Genomic DNA, 17,113 nt, shown 5'->3' on the forward strand with positions numbered 1-17,113 from the left:
TTTTTTAAAGTAATTTCTTTAAGATAAGTTTAAATAAAAAAGTGTGATGTTGAGGCAAGTGACACTAGAGTAAATATCTTTAAGCAACTCTAACTTAGATTGAATGTTGAAGTTTTAAATTATTGTAATTTACATAAATGCAAGAGGGATGCTACGCGTAACAAGCTCATCGCCAAAAAAAAAAAAATTATCAGCAAGAAAAATTAGAAAGACTCGCCAAAAATGGCAAAGAGACGCGTTTGGGTTTTATTATGTGCTAGTTCAGACTTTACAAAAAATTTCAGACATATCATTCCGATACCTTAACATTGTATCGCTTATTGTATAAGCTTATTAAATTAAACGCTATATATTCTATACAATATTTTGTGTTGTTTTTTTGCGATGAGAGCTTATATTTGAAATGACTAATATGAATTTTATGAGGTTTCTTTATCGCAGGATCATGAGGTAACTACACGAAATAGAAAAAGGTATAAATGCTAATCAAATACTATACAATATTTTTTATGGATAAAGACAAATGATAGGCACGGGAAGGAGAAATAAAATAACAGATCCTTTTTTTTACAATAAACATAGTTGAAAAGCGTATCATGATATGTTTTATACTTCAACTTTAATGCTATTTTCGCTATAACGTTTCTACTTTGTGATCCATAACGTTATTCGTCTCATATCGTCGAATATAGGACAAATTGTATTTTATTTATTTTTCGTATTTGTGTTTGTTTAGTATTTCGTCTTGATTTGAAATTGGATCTATTTCTTCTTTTTCTTTTGCTCATCATCACTGTCGTCACCATGTTTTCTCTTCTTCTTGGACTTGTCTATTGTACTTTTATATTCCTCTTCTTTAGGTGCGATGTAATCCTTCTTTCTTTCTTCCTCCTTTTCGACTTGCTTTTCAGCTTGCTTTTCTCTTTGTTCCTGTAGTTTTCTATATTCCTTCTCCTTCTTGCTTAAGAAATACTCACCACTCTCAATTTGTAGATCAACCTTTCTAGGCAATTGTGCAGGTGGGAATGGAGTGTACACTTTCTTTTCGGTCTTAACCTTCTTTGGCTTCTTACGAGCTACATTTCTCTTCTTGAACATGGGTAGGAATCTCGACCAATCCTCATTCGCTAGTTCTGGCCTCTTGGCTAATTCTCTCTTGATCATAAGTTCTTTTATGTGGTAGATAGGGTGGACATTCTTCATACAATCCTCAACAACACGACGGATTTCTTTCAGACCTTTGTAAGGGCCCATTGCGCTTACAGTATTACCTTGTACTAAAATATAACATTTCGTCAATAATTCCAAAGCTTTTAGAGTATTACCGTTAGGACCAACAAGTCTTTGTCTCCTCTTGACAAATCTGTCCTTGTTGGCAACAAAATTTCCGATTTTGATGACATCACAGGCCATGTCGTCCTGTAGAATTTTGACAGCCTGTGGAAATGGAACCGATCTGGCCAGCAGTTTAATCAAATCTCTTGCCTTTAAGATAATAGCTGGGTCATATGTCTTTCTGGTAGTTTTAACAGTCATGGAACCCTCAACAAGATCCAGAGTGCAAGCAATGTGGTGCTTGTCTAGGGATCTTGTCACATCATTCCAGATACTCTTCAAGTATACTTCTCTGTATTTTGGGAATAAAGTCATGAAACTCGACTCCTCAGCAAAAGGTTGGCCAGATTTATTGTCTTCAGGACTGAACTCATCGATCTTCCACTTATCAATGTCCTCAGTGTCCCATGGCTTATCTTTATTATACGTCGATACCATCTTTCACTATACTACAATCACTTAGCTTATATAGTTTCAAAATATATCCTATAAACTGATAATAAAATACAAATAGTACTGTTAATTAACTAAGTAATATAATTTAAAAAAAAATTTTTTTTCATTGCGAAGCTCATCGCAAAAACTGAATTGGTGAAAATTTTCAGTCAAGTTCTGAAGAGGCTAAGAAAATCCCGTAGGAGAGATGTAATTAGGATATAAAAATATCAATGGATTTAAAAAATTAGATATTAATGGTGATGAGATGGCTTAGAAATTTTATAAGAGGTGATCATCGCTGTTTTTTTTTTGAGGTTTTCTATTATCAGTTATCACTATTCATCTCACTAGCGACTATTGAAGCTGTTTGTTTGGTTTATAAAGTTGTGGGAATAATATTATTGGCATATAATGAGTAAGAAACAAAGTACCAAGAAGACAGGGAAGAGTTTTAGTAGCAGAGGTAAGACTGATTCAAAGGGGAAAGTGAACGCAAAAGCTACACATCAGAACGGGAAGATTAGTGCTTCACAAAGGAAAAAAACCAAGATGCAAGTGGCGAAGATAAATGCTGGCGTTAATGATTTTAATGTAATACAGGAACTAGGACATATGGATCCAGAGCCCACTCAGCGTGAGGAAGACAAGAAAGCGCTTAATATAGAGAAACTAATAGAGGATGAGAAGAGAGACAAGAAGGTACGAGAACAAATAGAATCCGAGCAGAAGGAAACGAATAATGATATGTTGAAGCAACTAGAACTAATGTCTGGATTCTCACTATAGAAGTCCTTAACTATTCCTGTTCCTCAAAAAATGGTATCCAATCTTTCTTATTGTAAAGATTGATTTATTGTAAAGAATTGATTATTGTAAGTTGGTAAATAAGGAATATAGAGGAGGATAGATGCATATTACATAGTATCAAATAAATAGACAAAAGAAGATGGGTAGAGCAACACTTAAGAAGTGTGTATTTTATTAGGACTTAATCCTATTGCTTTGAATATAAAGTTTGTCCTTTATTGTGATAGTTACATATGTTTGTTTTTGTTTTGTTTTTAATTTAATTTGATAAATGATGTCGTTATATTACCATTTTGTAAAAAAAATTGTAAATTTTACATCATTCATGGGTTGTTAATTTTATTAATTTCTTTTGATATCTGTCTGGCTAATTACAGGTTATTTGTGAAATTCCATTTCAGTTTTGCATGAATATTGGCATACTCTTCCAATAATGTATTGTTAAAAATACTGTTTATTTTTGATTTTGGTGTTTTATCTTGTTCAGGTAATTAAGTTTGTATAGTCCTTCTTTATTTTATCTAGACCTTGACTTGTCTTAGACCGGCTGTGGAACGGAAAATAGCATCACCTTCGGAATAACCTCTGCCAGCACCGAAACCTACACCAAGCCATACTGGGAAGCTACGACGTCTGAAGAAAAGCACAGATGTCACCACACCTACACCAAAGCCAAGTCCCATCTTGACAATCATATTAGAAAGCACAACATCCCATTTGTCGTTCAAAATTGATCTAACAGGGGTGTAGTCGATACTCTTCTTGTTTTCCTCCTTTGCAGACATGGTTTATAGAATGCGTTGTTTTGATATTAAATAGTTTTACCTTTTATACTTTTGATAGGATTTGCTAAAAATAAAGTGTTATTTACCAAATGATTGAAATAAAGTTTTAGTATTTAAAGGTTTAAATAGAAAATATACCGTTAAGGAAGTACTTCGGTTTCTCCCTTCCCAAGGGACATCTTTTTCCTCGAAAGCGATACTAATACTCTCAGAACAAGAAAAATTAATTCACCAACCCGGATGGAATCGTAAAACGGCTTAGTAGTGAGTGAATCGTTGTCCAAACTTTCCTCAATGCCCAATTACATACGCAGCTCCAACTCAAGAATTAGAACTGTACCATAGTATCTGTATAACTGTATAAGCTGGGTACAGAGTGAACTTTATTCATTGTTCTCATTTTTTTTGTAAAGCGGACATGGGATCCATCGTACTACTTACATTGCAGTTACTACCTATTCGTCCTTCTGCCTAGTCTCAGTGGCCCAGGAAAAGTAGTAACAGATGGAGTGGGGACCTCCGTAAAGCACTCTTTGATTGGTCAAGTATAAAGTGATGATCTGTCAGGTGATATAAATGGAGCATAGTAGTGTTATAATGACCAGGCTCTCCTGTACACATTCATAAGAGTAGTTATATTCATATTACTGTGCTATATAAATATTGGTTATAACTACGTATTGTAGTAAACTAGAGAGTAGTCTATGATTCCGATGAATAAAAATATGATATATTCTACATATTATAATTAACTAATTAAACCTAGATGTAGATAACATATAGAAATAGGTACTAGTAACTAGAAAGCTTGTAGTAATGAATAGCAGACATATAATCGAACACTAGGCTTGACCGTCACTTCGTATAGCCTTTACTAAGCACATGATTTCTGGAGGGTAACCAAAAGAGTGAAATATCGGTTCAAAACGGTTTTCATAAAAAATAAGAGCCATCCCCATTCAGTGTGCTAGGGGATTTATCTCTTGCAGAGAGGGTTTATGTGAAGACTATTCCTATTGCGTAGAAGAGGTAGAGCTATTGTAGATTTATCTTCAAATTGCGTCATTATCTCATCTCAGCAGGAGAAAAAATAAATAAATATGACATTTTGTATAATTAAAAAAAGGCTTTTTCATATGCCTTTTATTTTAATAATTAGTTTGCTTTTTACTAGTTGTCATGAGTTTTGATATTGAAATTCGAAAAGCTTTCTAATATATATCAAGTTTGATAGAAATAAGTTTTTTTTATTTATTTCCTTTATATGCTCTGTAGAACCCTTTGTACAGTTGGAAACAAGGTTGGTGGAACATTATTCAGGAACAAGAAACTTGTTGCATTTGCTGCTATACCGATTGCTATAAGCTTGAGACAGTTTCATTTTGGTAATACAACCTTATTAAATAACTACAAAGATAGTGCAATTAACTCAAGGATGTCTGCTTTAACTCCACCTCAGTTCCCACCTTCTTGGGATTTTAAGCCGGAAGAGATTATGGATAAAACTAAGCAGTTCATTGAGGAAACGAAAAAATTCTATGATGAGTTGGTCACTATTGAAACACCAACGATCGATAATTTCATTCAGCCTTACATTGAGTATGAAAATGGAAGTGGTACCTTGGTGAATCAATTGACTTTCCTGCAACATGTTTCTACAGATAAGACTATTAGAGATTCATCTATGCAGGCCACGATGCTCCTACAGGATTTTGAAATAGAGCAAAGTCTAAGAGTAGATATGTTTAAACAATTTGACAGCATCTGGTCTCAAATAAAAGACGACCAGAAATCTGTTTCTGATTATGAAACCTGGAAATTTGTTGAGAAGTGTCATAAGGACTTTGTAAGAGCTGGTCTAAATCTGCCTCAAGAAAAACTGGACAAGGTAAAAGAAATCAAGAAGAAAATTGCTGACAACTCTCTGAAATTTTCCAAAAATCTGGGGGAGCAGCAGGAGTTTATCTTGTTCACCGTCGAAGAATTAAAAGGTGTTCCAGAAAGTGTCATTGAGCAATTTGAGAAGGTTAAAGATGAATTCGGAATTGAGAAATTGAAGGTCACATATAAATATCCTGACATCTTCCCTGTTTTAAAGAATGCTGAAAACCCTGAGACAAGAATGAAGGCTTTCATGGGAGACCAAAACAAAGTTCCAGAAAATGAACAATTATTTAAAGATACTTTAAAATTAAGAAACGAATTGGCTTTGACTTTAGGCTATGACACCTATGCTAACTATAATCTTGATATTAAGATGGCTAAGAATTCTGAAACTGTTCTTGAATTCCTAAACGATCTGGTATCGAAATTAAAGGGACCTGCCGAAAAAGAATTGAACATACTAAAGAACTTGAAGAAACAAGAATTTGAGAATGAATTGAATATGGGGTACGATGGCCAGTACTATATTTGGGATCATAGATATTATGACAATAAATACCTAAAGGAAAACTTTAATGTTGATCACGAAAAGATTGCTGAGTTTTATCCTCTTGAATCTACTATTGAAGGTATGTTAAATATTTATGAAACTGTCCTGAAATTAAAGTTTGTGGAGGTTAAAGATGACAAAAAAGTTTGGCATGAAGATGTTAAACAATTGGCTGTATGGAAGATGGATAACCCTCAATCTCCAGAATTTGTTGGTTGGATTTACTTTGACTTGCATCCAAGGGATGGTAAGTACGGTCATGCTGCCAACTTTGGTTTAGCGTCTTCCTATGTCAAATCTGATTCTACGAGATCTTACCCTGTAACTGCTCTTGTATGTAACTTTTCAAAATCCACTAAGGACAAACCTTCTCTTCTGAAACATAATGAGATTACCACATTCTTCCACGAATTGGGCCATGGTATTCATGACTTGGTTGCCGAAAACAAGATTGCTAGATTTAATGGCCCAGGTGCTGTCCCTTGGGATTTCGTTGAAGCTCCATCTCAGATGTTAGAATTCTGGACCTGGAATTCCAACGAACTATCTAGTCTCTCTAGAAACTATAAGGATAACTCTAAGATTGATAACAAGCTATTAGATTCATTGATCAAGACTAAACATGTCAATGGTGCCTTATTTGCTTTAAGGCAATTACATTTCGGCCTTTTTGATATGAAGGTCCATATGATGAGCTCGGAAGATTTGGATAAGTTGGACTTGCAGAAACTTTGGAATGATTTAAGGGAGAAGATCTGTCTGATTTCTAACGGTGACGATTTGACCAAGGGTTACAACTCCTTTGGACACATCATGTCAGATTCTTACAGTGCTGGGTACTATGGCTATATGTGGGCCGAGGTATTTGCAACGGATATGTACTACAGTAAATTCAGGGCAGATCCTCTAAACAGTACAGTAGGTATCCGGTATAGAGACATAGTTCTTGCACGTGGTGGCCTATACGAGATAAACGACAATTTGAAGGAATTCCTAGGAAGAGAACCCTCGAAGGACGCCTTCTTGGAAGAGTTAGGATTAAACTGATATCTATCCACTAAGAATTGGACCTCATTTGGGATTTTCTATGGTCAATGCACTGAAAATAGGATGACAATATTACTACAATAATATTACCATTTACGACAAAACTTACTTTCGTCGCCCCACACATGTTTCGTCTATCATTACATTTATGACTAAGAGTGTGAAAATTTTCATGGATAGAATTTACTTATTATCCGGGTAACATCTTATGCGTTTTAGCCAGGGTGGCAAATATTACCATTCCAGAGACTTTGGGACCGCTAGAATGGCCTAAAATAATGCTATTCGGAGGTGAAAAAGTCCCAATATGTTCATACAACTGTGCTGAAAACAACTATGTAGTTTATATCTGTGTATACGTCTGATTTTATCCGCATATTTAGCGCTCAATACTTCTTTCAACACCTGGAACCCCCTCTAGACAACAGCGCATACATCCGGGTAAGAGATTATTCGAAAAAAGTATGTACTTTCTCTTAAGAAACCCATCTGTACGCCTTTCTCTAAGCCAAGCCCCCCTTTTACCCAGACCCAAATAGCCGTTACCCTCCCAACATTTTCTGTCTGACCAATCAGAAGCTCGGATTGCCCCTCTTCCATCGACGACGAAAAACAAAACAGGCGGCTGTCATAGACGCGAGTATAAATAGAGAACGGGATTTTCCTCCCTGATCGCCTCTCGGTTGGAACACAATTTTTTTTTTCCCCGAAAATTTTTTTGTTTTCTTCATAAAATTTTTTTTTTACACTTGACTTTTTTCGTTTTTAGTTACATTTTCCTTTTTATATTTTTTTTATTCCTCTTAGGAGAATCGAAGAAATTTTTTTTCTCCACAGCTGCCTCTTCGTATTATCTTTTTTAACGAAGATCAAATAATATTTCTACAGGGTAACTTTTTTTCTAATTTAGGTGACTAGATTTTAAAAAGACTCCAGGTTTAACGTCTATTTGTTTCTCTTTTAATTTGTTTATTTTGCTTATCTTTTTTAATTGTTAGTTGTTGAATTGATTCCTTTATTGTTAACTCATTTATCGGAATAGACATATTAATAATAATAAAAAAGAACAACAAGGTACTAAAAAGTGAAAGTTAGCTAAGACTTACTTTTCCCTATAACACCCTAATTAATCAATATTAGATTCCACTTAATCTTTTATCTGAAATTTTATTTTTTTTCTGTTTTTGTTTGTTTTTCTTTTGTCGGCTTTATTTTTCTTAAGTTATTCTTTGATTATTGAAGATTAAAAAATATAGAATTAAACATAAAAGAATTAAAAAAATGGCATTCAATAACGAAAGGTTTACACCAGAGTTTACTCTAGGTAAGAGATCACAAAGCGTCGTCAGATTTTTAGATCAGGAAAGTGATGATGACGTAGAGGATTACCACTACAGTGTTGGTTTATTGAAGAAACGCAAATCTGTCAGTACTCCAAGGTCTGTAGAGGTTTTCAACTACAATACAAACACAAACATATCTATAACCCCATGTCCTACTCCAGACCCATACAAGAAACGTTTGGACAATGACGGTACTTCTATTCAGGATTTACCTCAAAGTCCAGCATCTATTGCGCCTTCTGTGGCCTCAGATCTACCTAGATCTGATTTCATTGCTAGGGAAAGATGCTTTGATTATATTGTTCAATCGATTGATGAAGTTTGGGCTAGATATGTGGACTCCTCGTCAAATGCAGAAACAATGACTTACTACTATCAAGGAAAGAAAAATAATACAGGCTTGGATTGTAGAGATACTTCATTTGAAACTACATCTGATGAATCCTCCTGTTCTGAGGACGAAGGTGAAGAAGTAGATGATGAAGGTTATAATTCAGAAGTAACAACATGTACTGATGATGTGAACATTAAGAACTTGCAATCTCTAAAGTATAGGCTAACTAATGCGAAGAACGACTTAGAGCTAAATTACGACTCCCCAGATATGTATGATTCTATAGAATTCTGGAGGCGTTGGGATATGATCAAGTACAGTGCTGTTGAACTAATGGAGGATGATGATGACGATGAACTTATTGAAAGTGTCATCGAAGAGTTGGAAGCAGGAAGAAACTTTATAGAATAGCTGCACCGTAACCGCTAATGAATGAAAAAACTCTCTTAGCTTCTGCAAGAAAGCCTAAGATGTCTTCAATTAAGTTTAGGTTCCTGACTAGAAGTATTAGCAAACACATTAGTGTTGTCTTGTACCTAAATTAATTGAAGCAGAGAAAAATTGGTTTTAAGTTTTGTTTTATGACTGACCTGATTCCAATTCGAAAATATTCCAAAAAAAAAAAAATAATACATTCAGAAAATTTGTTTACACACTAGATTCCCAGGAAAAGTGTAAACTGCTTTTTTCTTTTAGTCTCTAAATTATTATTCATGGTTTTTTATTTGTTGGTAAATTTTTTTTGAAAAAACAAGGAAAAGGAAAATAATGGAATGATGCGTCATTATTTCCTATACGGATAATTGTCCGAATTTAACAAAAACATAGAGACTTATTTAGTACTAAGACATGGGTTTAGGTAAGCTTTCATGCTAAAACTACTAGCTTATTGGCTATACTTGCTACCAAACACCTTAGCGTTTGTTACTCATTGATAGTACAGAGTTGCTTTCTTCCAAAAGTGTAGATAATTATAAAATAAAAGAAAGCAATTTTTTAAATCAGTACAAAAGGGAAGACACTTACTTCACTCTCTCAAATATACTCGCATCAAAGAGAACACTGGATATGAAATTTTCAAATTCAGATATCTTAGGTATTTTTGCTGATTGTATTTATGAACTGCAATACCTACCGAAGGAGGTTTTTTACCACTCCGTTGGATGATTTAGTTCTAACACAATTGGGAAATTTAACTTTTTATGAAAATAAATTTATATAGTTAAAATAAAAATATACTTAAAAAAACAAAATAAAAAGAAAAATTATATAGAGGAAGTATTTAATACAAACAACAATTTCTAATGCTGAAAATAAAACGCTATGCAATTGGAAGAATTAATAATGATTAAGCAAATAGTTTTAGTTCCTAATTGGCATATTGAGGTTTCATTTTTAAACACTACTAGTAGGAGGGTAACCCCGATGCATACTTTCGGCGGGAACTAGATGTTTTGGGTTAAAACTACCATATATGCATATATAAGTATATAATGCAGTATTGAAAGTCACAGTGTTTGTTTTCGATTCTATTTAGGGATTGTATGTCCTATATCAAATCTATTAAGACATATAACATCCTATAGAAAATATACTTGTTAACTAGACATATACTTGTTACCTTCCTCGATAATAATATAGATATATAGATGATTGAAGACGATCTGTATAGTAATGATAAAGTGGGGAATAATTCCTTGAAAGAGCATATTTTAAACCAATTAGAATTCAAGTCAGTGAAGGAATTTCAATCAAACGATTATAATAATAATTATATCCAGACTGGTGAAACACCTCAAAAGTACGTTAGTAATGTGGAGCTTTCAGTTGAAGGTTATCCAAAACTCCAGAAATTGTTTAAGCTGAAAGAAGAAAGGATTAAACAATATGCTACGAAGCCCTTAGGATGTAGAGTTGATATTGACCGCATGGTTCCCACACTGAATGAATGGATAAATAATGGCTCTTTGGTTTTTGATGTTGTTATGCTTGGTTGTTTGACAGAAAACCAGTTCTTGTATCCACTTTTGACTAAACTTCCACTTGATAAATTAATCTCGAAGCCAGGTTTCTTATTTGTATGGGGTAGCGCTAGAAAGATTCAAGAGCTGGCAAAGCTGCTAAATAACGGGCAATGGGAAAAGAAGTTTAGAAGAAGTGAAGAATTAGTGTTTGTCCCAATCAATAAGAACTCTCCATATTTTCCTGGGATTGAACAAGATGACACGGCTTTAATTGAACGAATGCAATGGCATTGTTGGATGTGTATTACGGGCACGGTGAGACGTTCGACAGATGGGCATTTAATTCACTGTAATATTGATACAGATATGACAATTGAGAATAAAAATACACGAAATAATGCGGTACCTGACCATTTATATCGTGTTGTTGAGAATTTCTCTACTTCTAATAGAAGGCTACATATAATACCATCTCGGACGGGATCAGAGACACCTGTTAGGGCAAGACCAGGGTGGGTCATAATGTCACCAGATATTCTCCTTAACAACTTCTCCTCAGAGGAATATAAGCAAGAAATCGCGAATGTTGGAACCAACGTTCCAAATATAGAACAAATAGAGTCTTTAAGGCCTAAAAGTCCAGTAATTAGAGGGGATAAAAGTCTTTGCTCGTAGTTTTCTTTTTAAGAAAATTGAATTGCACTAAATTAAAACCATACGTTAACATCACTACAGAACATATATTTACGTTCCCTTCTATGTTTGTAAACACTTTGTAGCTAGGATCCTTTTTAAAAAAAAGCTAGGGATAATAGATTGTTATATAATTCGTGATCGTACCTCAATTACGAGATTGCGATTTACTATCAATGGATATATCGAACACTATGGATTGATGAGACTCGAGCACAGTGGATATATCATATATATGAAAGAAAAAGAAAAGTCTGAAAAAACTCGGGGTTTCTTGTAAATTTCCTAAAAAGGATAATTACATGGTTAATTAAAGCATCCAAAGTTTATTTTAGCAATTAAAGCCATAGCTTTGATGTGATATATTAGTGTATGTAGGTCTAGCAAATAAGTAGCAATTTAGCTTGAGGTTGAACTGTTCGTTGGTTTTGCTTTCTTATTGTGTTCACCCGCCCCATTCCACGTAAGGAATATATTAATTTTAATCGATACATTAATCTAAGTATTTAAGTAAGTACATTTATTTCGAGTATTACATAAAGTTCTTAAGATAGGACAATGTTCTAGTTGAATTTATTGTTGTATTTATATGGAAATCGCTATGCATATATATATGTATAACGAGAATGATTTTTTCACCGAGTTTATTGAGAGTTCTTTAAAGGTTACAACTTGTTAATTAGAGCAAGAATTATAACTACATTAAAAAGTGGATATACTATATGACATAAACATCTTTGTTTTGGATATGTTACATTTGATATTTTTGTTTACGTAACCAATAGGTAAAAATATAATGATGGACAAGTACTAATGATCCACGTTGAAAGAGATTAAGGACAAAACATAAATTTTTGGGGCATAAGTTAAGAATATTCTATAAACACCAATTATAGAAAAGTTTATATGCTCAGTACAAGAGTATGTACCCTAAACAGAGGATATTAACATTAATCTTTAATAACATTGCAGTTTCTAATATTGTACGCGCATATATCAAGCAACAGATACAAACAGCACTCTATTGGGAAATGCGTAGGCATCAAACAATACTCTTTCTATAATATAAGTAATAAAGCCTATATAGTAATTTTTAATGATCAAATTTAAGCCAAGATAGGCCACTTTACACTACATTTCATGCTGGGCCACTTTACACTACATTTCATGCTGGTATTCATATTTCTACAGCTCTATTAACCAAGCATAATTGAACTGTAACGGCATGTTATTTAAAGAATTATCCAAGTTTATTTACAGTATAAACTTTTATATTTGTCTTTTTCTGGTTCAAAACTATTTTGAGAACTAGAGCTGATGTAATTTCCAGAAAAATAGTTAAAAATTATCAATTAGTTAAATTCTACTTGAATTATTTGAATTTATCTAGGTATAACTAATTTTTTATTACCTTCTCTTTAGTCAGTTAATTAATAATGTGATGAATAAGTGAAAGTTTTAAACTATTTATTCCTTTGTGCTATTAGCGTCAAATTTAGCATGTGACCTAAACGTAATACATTACTGAAACTTTTTCAGAAACAAAAAAATTTGCGATGAGCTTGCGATGAGATGCTTTTGCGATGAGCTAGTGTAACTAGTTAAGAGAAAGTATTGAGAAGTGTGCTAAACTTTATAAAACAAACCTTTTATTTTTGGTTTATAGATAAATATCATAAGTCTGTACACGGATCTATAATAAAAATGGGTAAAACACAGAAGAAAAATAGTAAAGGTCGTTTAGATAGATACTACTACCTTGCTAAAGAGAAAGGTTACCGTGCCCGTTCTTCATTTAAGATCATTCAAATCAATGAAAAGTTTGGTCATTTCTTAGAGAAGTCGAAAGTTGTTATTGATTTATGTGCTGCCCCAGGTTCGTGGTGTCAAGTTGCTTCCAAATTATGTCCATTGAATTCTTTGATTATTGGTGTCGATATCGTACCAATGAAACCAATGCCTAATGTCATTACTTTCCAAAGTGATATTACGACAGAGGATTGTAGATCTAGATTGAGAGGTTATATGAAAACTTGGAAAGCTGATACTGTGTTGCATGATGGTGCTCCAAACGTCGGTCTGGGATGGGCCCAAGATGCTTTCACTCAATCACATTTGACTTTACAAGCGCTGAAATTGGCTGTCGAGAATTTAGTAGTTAATGGTACTTTTGTTACAAAGATTTTCAGATCTAAGGATTACAATAAGTTAATTTGGGTATTTCAACAACTGTTCGAGAAGGTTGAAGCTACAAAGCCTCCTGCATCTAGAAATGTCTCTGCTGAAATTTTTGTTGTATGTAAAGGGTTCAAAGCACCAAAAAAGCTAGATCCAAGACTATTAGATCCTAAGGAAGTCTTTGAAGAATTACCAGATGGACCTCAAAATATGGAAGCAAAGATCTACAACCCAGAGAAAAAAGTTAGAAAGAGACAAGGTTATGAAGAAGGTGATCATCTACTTTACCATGAATGTCCAATTTTAGACTTTGTTGAAACAGAAGATCCAATCACTATGCTTGGTGTACAAAATAAATTTCTTGTCCCAACTGATGACCCAACTTGGAAGCTTTTGAAGAAATTGAAGCAAACTACACCCGAATTCTTACTTTGTATCGAAGATTTGAAGGTTTTGGGTAAAAAGGATTTTAAGATGATATTGAGATGGAGAAAAGCTGCAAGAGATATTCTTGGACTAGATAAAGATGAAGAGAAAGAGGAAATAGAAGTTCAGCCGCTAACAGAAGAAGAACAAATTGAAAAAGAATTGAGGGATCTTCAGGACAAGCAAAAGCAAAAACAAAAACGTGAGAAAAGAAGAAAAAATGAAGAAAAGCAAAAAGAACTAACGAGAATGCAAATGAATATGCTAACACCTACCGATATCGGTATAGAAGCTGCTAGTATTGGTAAGGAATCGTTATTTAACCTGAAGACTGCCGAGAAAACAGGTATTTTAGATAAAATAGCTAGAGGTAAGAGGAGAATCATATTCACCGAAGATGAGCTTGCTCAGGACAACGATGTGCACATTGATGAAAATATCGTTGTAAGAGATCGTCATGATCCAAATGAAGTAGACGATCTAGAAGCTGAGTTGGACGCAATGTATAATGATTACAAGTCTAGGAAAGCTGAAAGAGATGCCAAATTCAAAGCAAAGCAGGCAAGAGGTGGGGATGATGAGGATGAATGGAGTGGTTTTGATGCAAAGGAAGATGACGATAAAGAGGAGGAAAAGGATTATATCGAATCTGAAGATGACTCTTCTCTATCTGATGAAGATGACGACGAGGCAATCAATCAATTAATCAGCAAACTAAAAGGAAATAGCGGTGACAACAAGTTGAGTAGTCAAGCTAAAGCATTGTTCAATGATCCTCTTTTTGAGAATGTCGAGCCAATAATCAAACAAAAGGATGATGAAGTAGTCGATTCCGAAAGTGTTGGTAATTTGGGTAAATTAGCTAATATTAAGAAGAGAACTTTCACTGAAATGGATAGAAAGGATGAGTCAAGTGACAGTTCTGATGAAGAATCTGATTCAGAATCTGATTTTGAAATCGTCAAAAATAACCACGATGACTCTGATTACGACTCTGATTACGATTCTGAAGATGAAAAGAAACGTACCAACAAAGAGAAGTATGATAAGGATATCGATATTGCTACTGTTGAAGCCATGACTCTAGCACATCAACTGGCATTGGGTCAGAGATCAAAGCATGATCTTGTTGATGAAGGTTTCAATAGATATGCATTCCGTGATACTGAAAATCTTCCTGAATGGTTTCTTGAAGAAGAAAAACAACATTCTAAGGTAAACAGACCTATTACTAAAGAAGCAGTGATGGCGCTAAAGGAAAAAATGAGGGCTTTGAATGCTCGTCCAATTAAGAAGGTTGCTGAAGCCAGAGCCAGAAAGAAGATGCGTGCTGTTAAGCGTTTAGAAAAAATTAAGAAGAAGGCTGGTTTAATTAACGACAACAGTGATAAATCTGAGAAGGATAAGGCTGATGAAATTGCTAAATTGATGCGTAAGGTTAATAAGAAACAAAAGACGAAGCCAAAGGTCACGCTTGTTGTTGCTAAGGGTAAAAACAAGGGTCTTTCTGGTAGACCTAAGGGTATTAAGGGTAAGTATAAGATGGTTGACGGTGTCATGAAGAATGAAATGAGAGCACTAAAACGTATTGCCAAGAAGCATCATAAGAAGAAATAAGTCATAATAATATAATATTCACATTCTATCCGAATTATCTATCGATTATTATCATCATATATATATCTAAACGGTTCTGTATAATAGTAAACTTTTCTAGTACATGCATTTTTTTTACTTACATTGACATACTGCTAACATATACTGATTATTGCTTCTTAGCCCCCTTATCTTGTTTGTAAGTCAGGAATTTTAGCATTTTCGAGAGCAGATATAAAATGGCAAGTAATACTATAGAGAATGTCACTTTCTCTACGATAGCATGGTTGTTTTCATCCGGATATGGTATATCCACACTTATGTTTGTGCTATTCAAGTGATGGAAAACGGTATTTTTGGTGAACATTGACTCGTATCCCCAATTTTTGGCGTAAAATGGATTCTTAGCCACTTCCTCGGAACTGTCACATGCCAAGAAAACATTTGGTTCAAAGTTGACAGTATTACTACCAGCCATTTCACCTGGTTTTTGATAACGGGAGTGAAAAGTTATTTCGTTCATTTTACCACCTTCTAAGGCGACCAAGACTTCTGATCCCCAGCCCTTAATGAACGCATTAGCATATTCAGGAGCTTCTAAATCGCTTATACCATATACAAGACAGTTAGGCGTTTGAAACTTATCGAAAAACAGCGACACTGGGAGGGTGTTGTACAAAAAGTACTTACAATTTGGGATCTCATTGTGCTGAGTTAAGTCAATCTGTACCTTTGGATGCAACCCTACAGGGAAGACCTGTTCAATGCTAGTATTTGAGTTCTTTGGAAATACATGAGCCGGTTTATAGAAAAGTGTTGTCTTTTCACATTTGTTTATGTCGTCTCCATCATCTATCCAAGTACACCTCAGTCCGCTCAGGTTAACATCCTCAATATCAGCAGAATCAACGTAGAACAACCCTATTTCGGTCTTTTGAGCATCTTTAAAAAACTCCACCTCTTCTTTCAGCGGACAGTACTCATTGACCTGAATAACCTTATCCTTCAGCATGATATCATAATCGCACATTTCTGGTCTCCACTTCAGCCCGATTACCTCTGCAGCGGGCAAGAACCTGCGCATATCCTTCCACTCATCAAGATGTCTTATCTTATAGTAATCATTCTGAATGCTCTTGTAACCAAAGACATCCTGATGCGGGTATTCTTTGTCCAAGTTGTAAACATTCAACCCAGGCGCATAATACGAATCAATCACACTCCGCTCCCTATCAGCACCTGGAACCCTCCACGTAATACGAACATCACCAAGATCCTGATCTACAGCATATATCCACCGCTGCTGGACCACAGAAACACCATCTGGTTTCACCAAAACACCCTTACCTGAGGTCTGAGCCCCCTCCAGCGCCTCCTCGTTCTCAAACAATACCGTAACCCTATGTCTAACTCCCTCCATTATTTCCCTTCAGCAATATACCTAATTCACTGCAGCTCCTCGATAAGTGCTATAACCAACCTCAATGCAAAGTCATACGCAACGGTATTTATAGGTTTTTATTAAAGATGACCTTTGCTAATGGGATTTTCTAATTTTTGCCTATTTGAGCCGAGGCCCGTGAAGAAAAAAAATATCGCCAAAAAGAGTGAGCGAGAAGAAGAAGAAGCTATTTTAATTATATTTTATTTAAGAAGCGTTAATCCTTTTAATTGATATACGATAATACAAGACCAACGCGTTCCGTTAACTCTATAACATCATTGTAAATCCT

General features: G+C 34.5%; 8 protein-coding genes across 8 annotated transcripts; 5 read left to right on the plus strand and 3 right to left on the minus strand.

The window, feature by feature from the left end:
- Nucleotides 1–762: 762 nt before the first annotated feature.
- On the minus strand, nucleotides 763–1,773 carry KRR1 (ribosome biosynthesis protein KRR1; the record flags this gene model as incomplete). Its single annotated transcript, XM_071053207.1, has 1 exon — nucleotides 763–1,773. The coding sequence occupies one exon, from the start codon at nucleotides 1,771–1,773 to the stop codon at nucleotides 763–765; it is 1,011 nt and encodes a 336-aa protein (XP_070910615.1).
- A 411-nt stretch (nucleotides 1,774–2,184) lies between these two features.
- Nucleotides 2,185–2,559, plus strand: ADF1 (Adf1p; the record flags this gene model as incomplete). The annotated part of the gene is made up of 1 exon (XM_071053208.1): nucleotides 2,185–2,559. The coding sequence occupies one exon, from the start codon at nucleotides 2,185–2,187 to the stop codon at nucleotides 2,557–2,559; it is 375 nt and encodes a 124-aa protein (XP_070910616.1).
- A 542-nt stretch (nucleotides 2,560–3,101) lies between these two features.
- Nucleotides 3,102–3,365, minus strand: MIC10 (Mic10p; the record flags this gene model as incomplete). The annotated part of the gene is made up of 1 exon (XM_071053209.1): nucleotides 3,102–3,365. The coding sequence occupies one exon, from the start codon at nucleotides 3,363–3,365 to the stop codon at nucleotides 3,102–3,104; it is 264 nt and encodes an 87-aa protein (XP_070910617.1).
- Nucleotides 3,366–4,629: 1,264 nt separating this feature from the next.
- Nucleotides 4,630–6,846, plus strand: PRD1 (metalloendopeptidase; the record flags this gene model as incomplete). Its single annotated transcript, XM_071053210.1, has 1 exon — nucleotides 4,630–6,846. One exon carries the CDS (start codon nucleotides 4,630–4,632, stop codon nucleotides 6,844–6,846), a length of 2,217 nt encoding a protein of 738 aa, XP_070910618.1.
- A 1,281-nt stretch (nucleotides 6,847–8,127) lies between these two features.
- Nucleotides 8,128–8,934, plus strand: RNJ42_03047 (uncharacterized protein; the record flags this gene model as incomplete). Its single annotated transcript, XM_071053211.1, has 1 exon — nucleotides 8,128–8,934. The coding sequence occupies one exon, from the start codon at nucleotides 8,128–8,130 to the stop codon at nucleotides 8,932–8,934; it is 807 nt and encodes a 268-aa protein (XP_070910619.1).
- Nucleotides 8,935–10,172: 1,238 nt separating this feature from the next.
- KAR4 (Kar4p) lies at nucleotides 10,173–11,162 on the plus strand (the record flags this gene model as incomplete). The annotated part of the gene is made up of 1 exon (XM_071053212.1): nucleotides 10,173–11,162. One exon carries the CDS (start codon nucleotides 10,173–10,175, stop codon nucleotides 11,160–11,162), a length of 990 nt encoding a protein of 329 aa, XP_070910620.1.
- A 1,722-nt stretch (nucleotides 11,163–12,884) lies between these two features.
- Nucleotides 12,885–15,401, plus strand: SPB1 (27S pre-rRNA (guanosine2922-2'-O)-methyltransferase; the record flags this gene model as incomplete). Its single annotated transcript, XM_071053213.1, has 1 exon — nucleotides 12,885–15,401. One exon carries the CDS (start codon nucleotides 12,885–12,887, stop codon nucleotides 15,399–15,401), a length of 2,517 nt encoding a protein of 838 aa, XP_070910621.1.
- Nucleotides 15,402–15,549: 148 nt separating this feature from the next.
- Nucleotides 15,550–16,800, minus strand: PBN1 (Pbn1p; the record flags this gene model as incomplete). The annotated part of the gene is made up of 1 exon (XM_071053214.1): nucleotides 15,550–16,800. The coding sequence occupies one exon, from the start codon at nucleotides 16,798–16,800 to the stop codon at nucleotides 15,550–15,552; it is 1,251 nt and encodes a 416-aa protein (XP_070910622.1).
- Between the last annotated feature and the right edge of the window lie 313 nt (nucleotides 16,801–17,113).

The sequence above is a fragment of the Nakaseomyces bracarensis genome, assembly GCF_045282275.1.
Source record: "Nakaseomyces bracarensis strain CBM3 chromosome Unknown Scaff11_0, whole genome shotgun sequence".
Lineage (NCBI taxonomy): Eukaryota > Fungi > Ascomycota > Saccharomycetes > Saccharomycetales > Saccharomycetaceae > Nakaseomyces > Nakaseomyces bracarensis.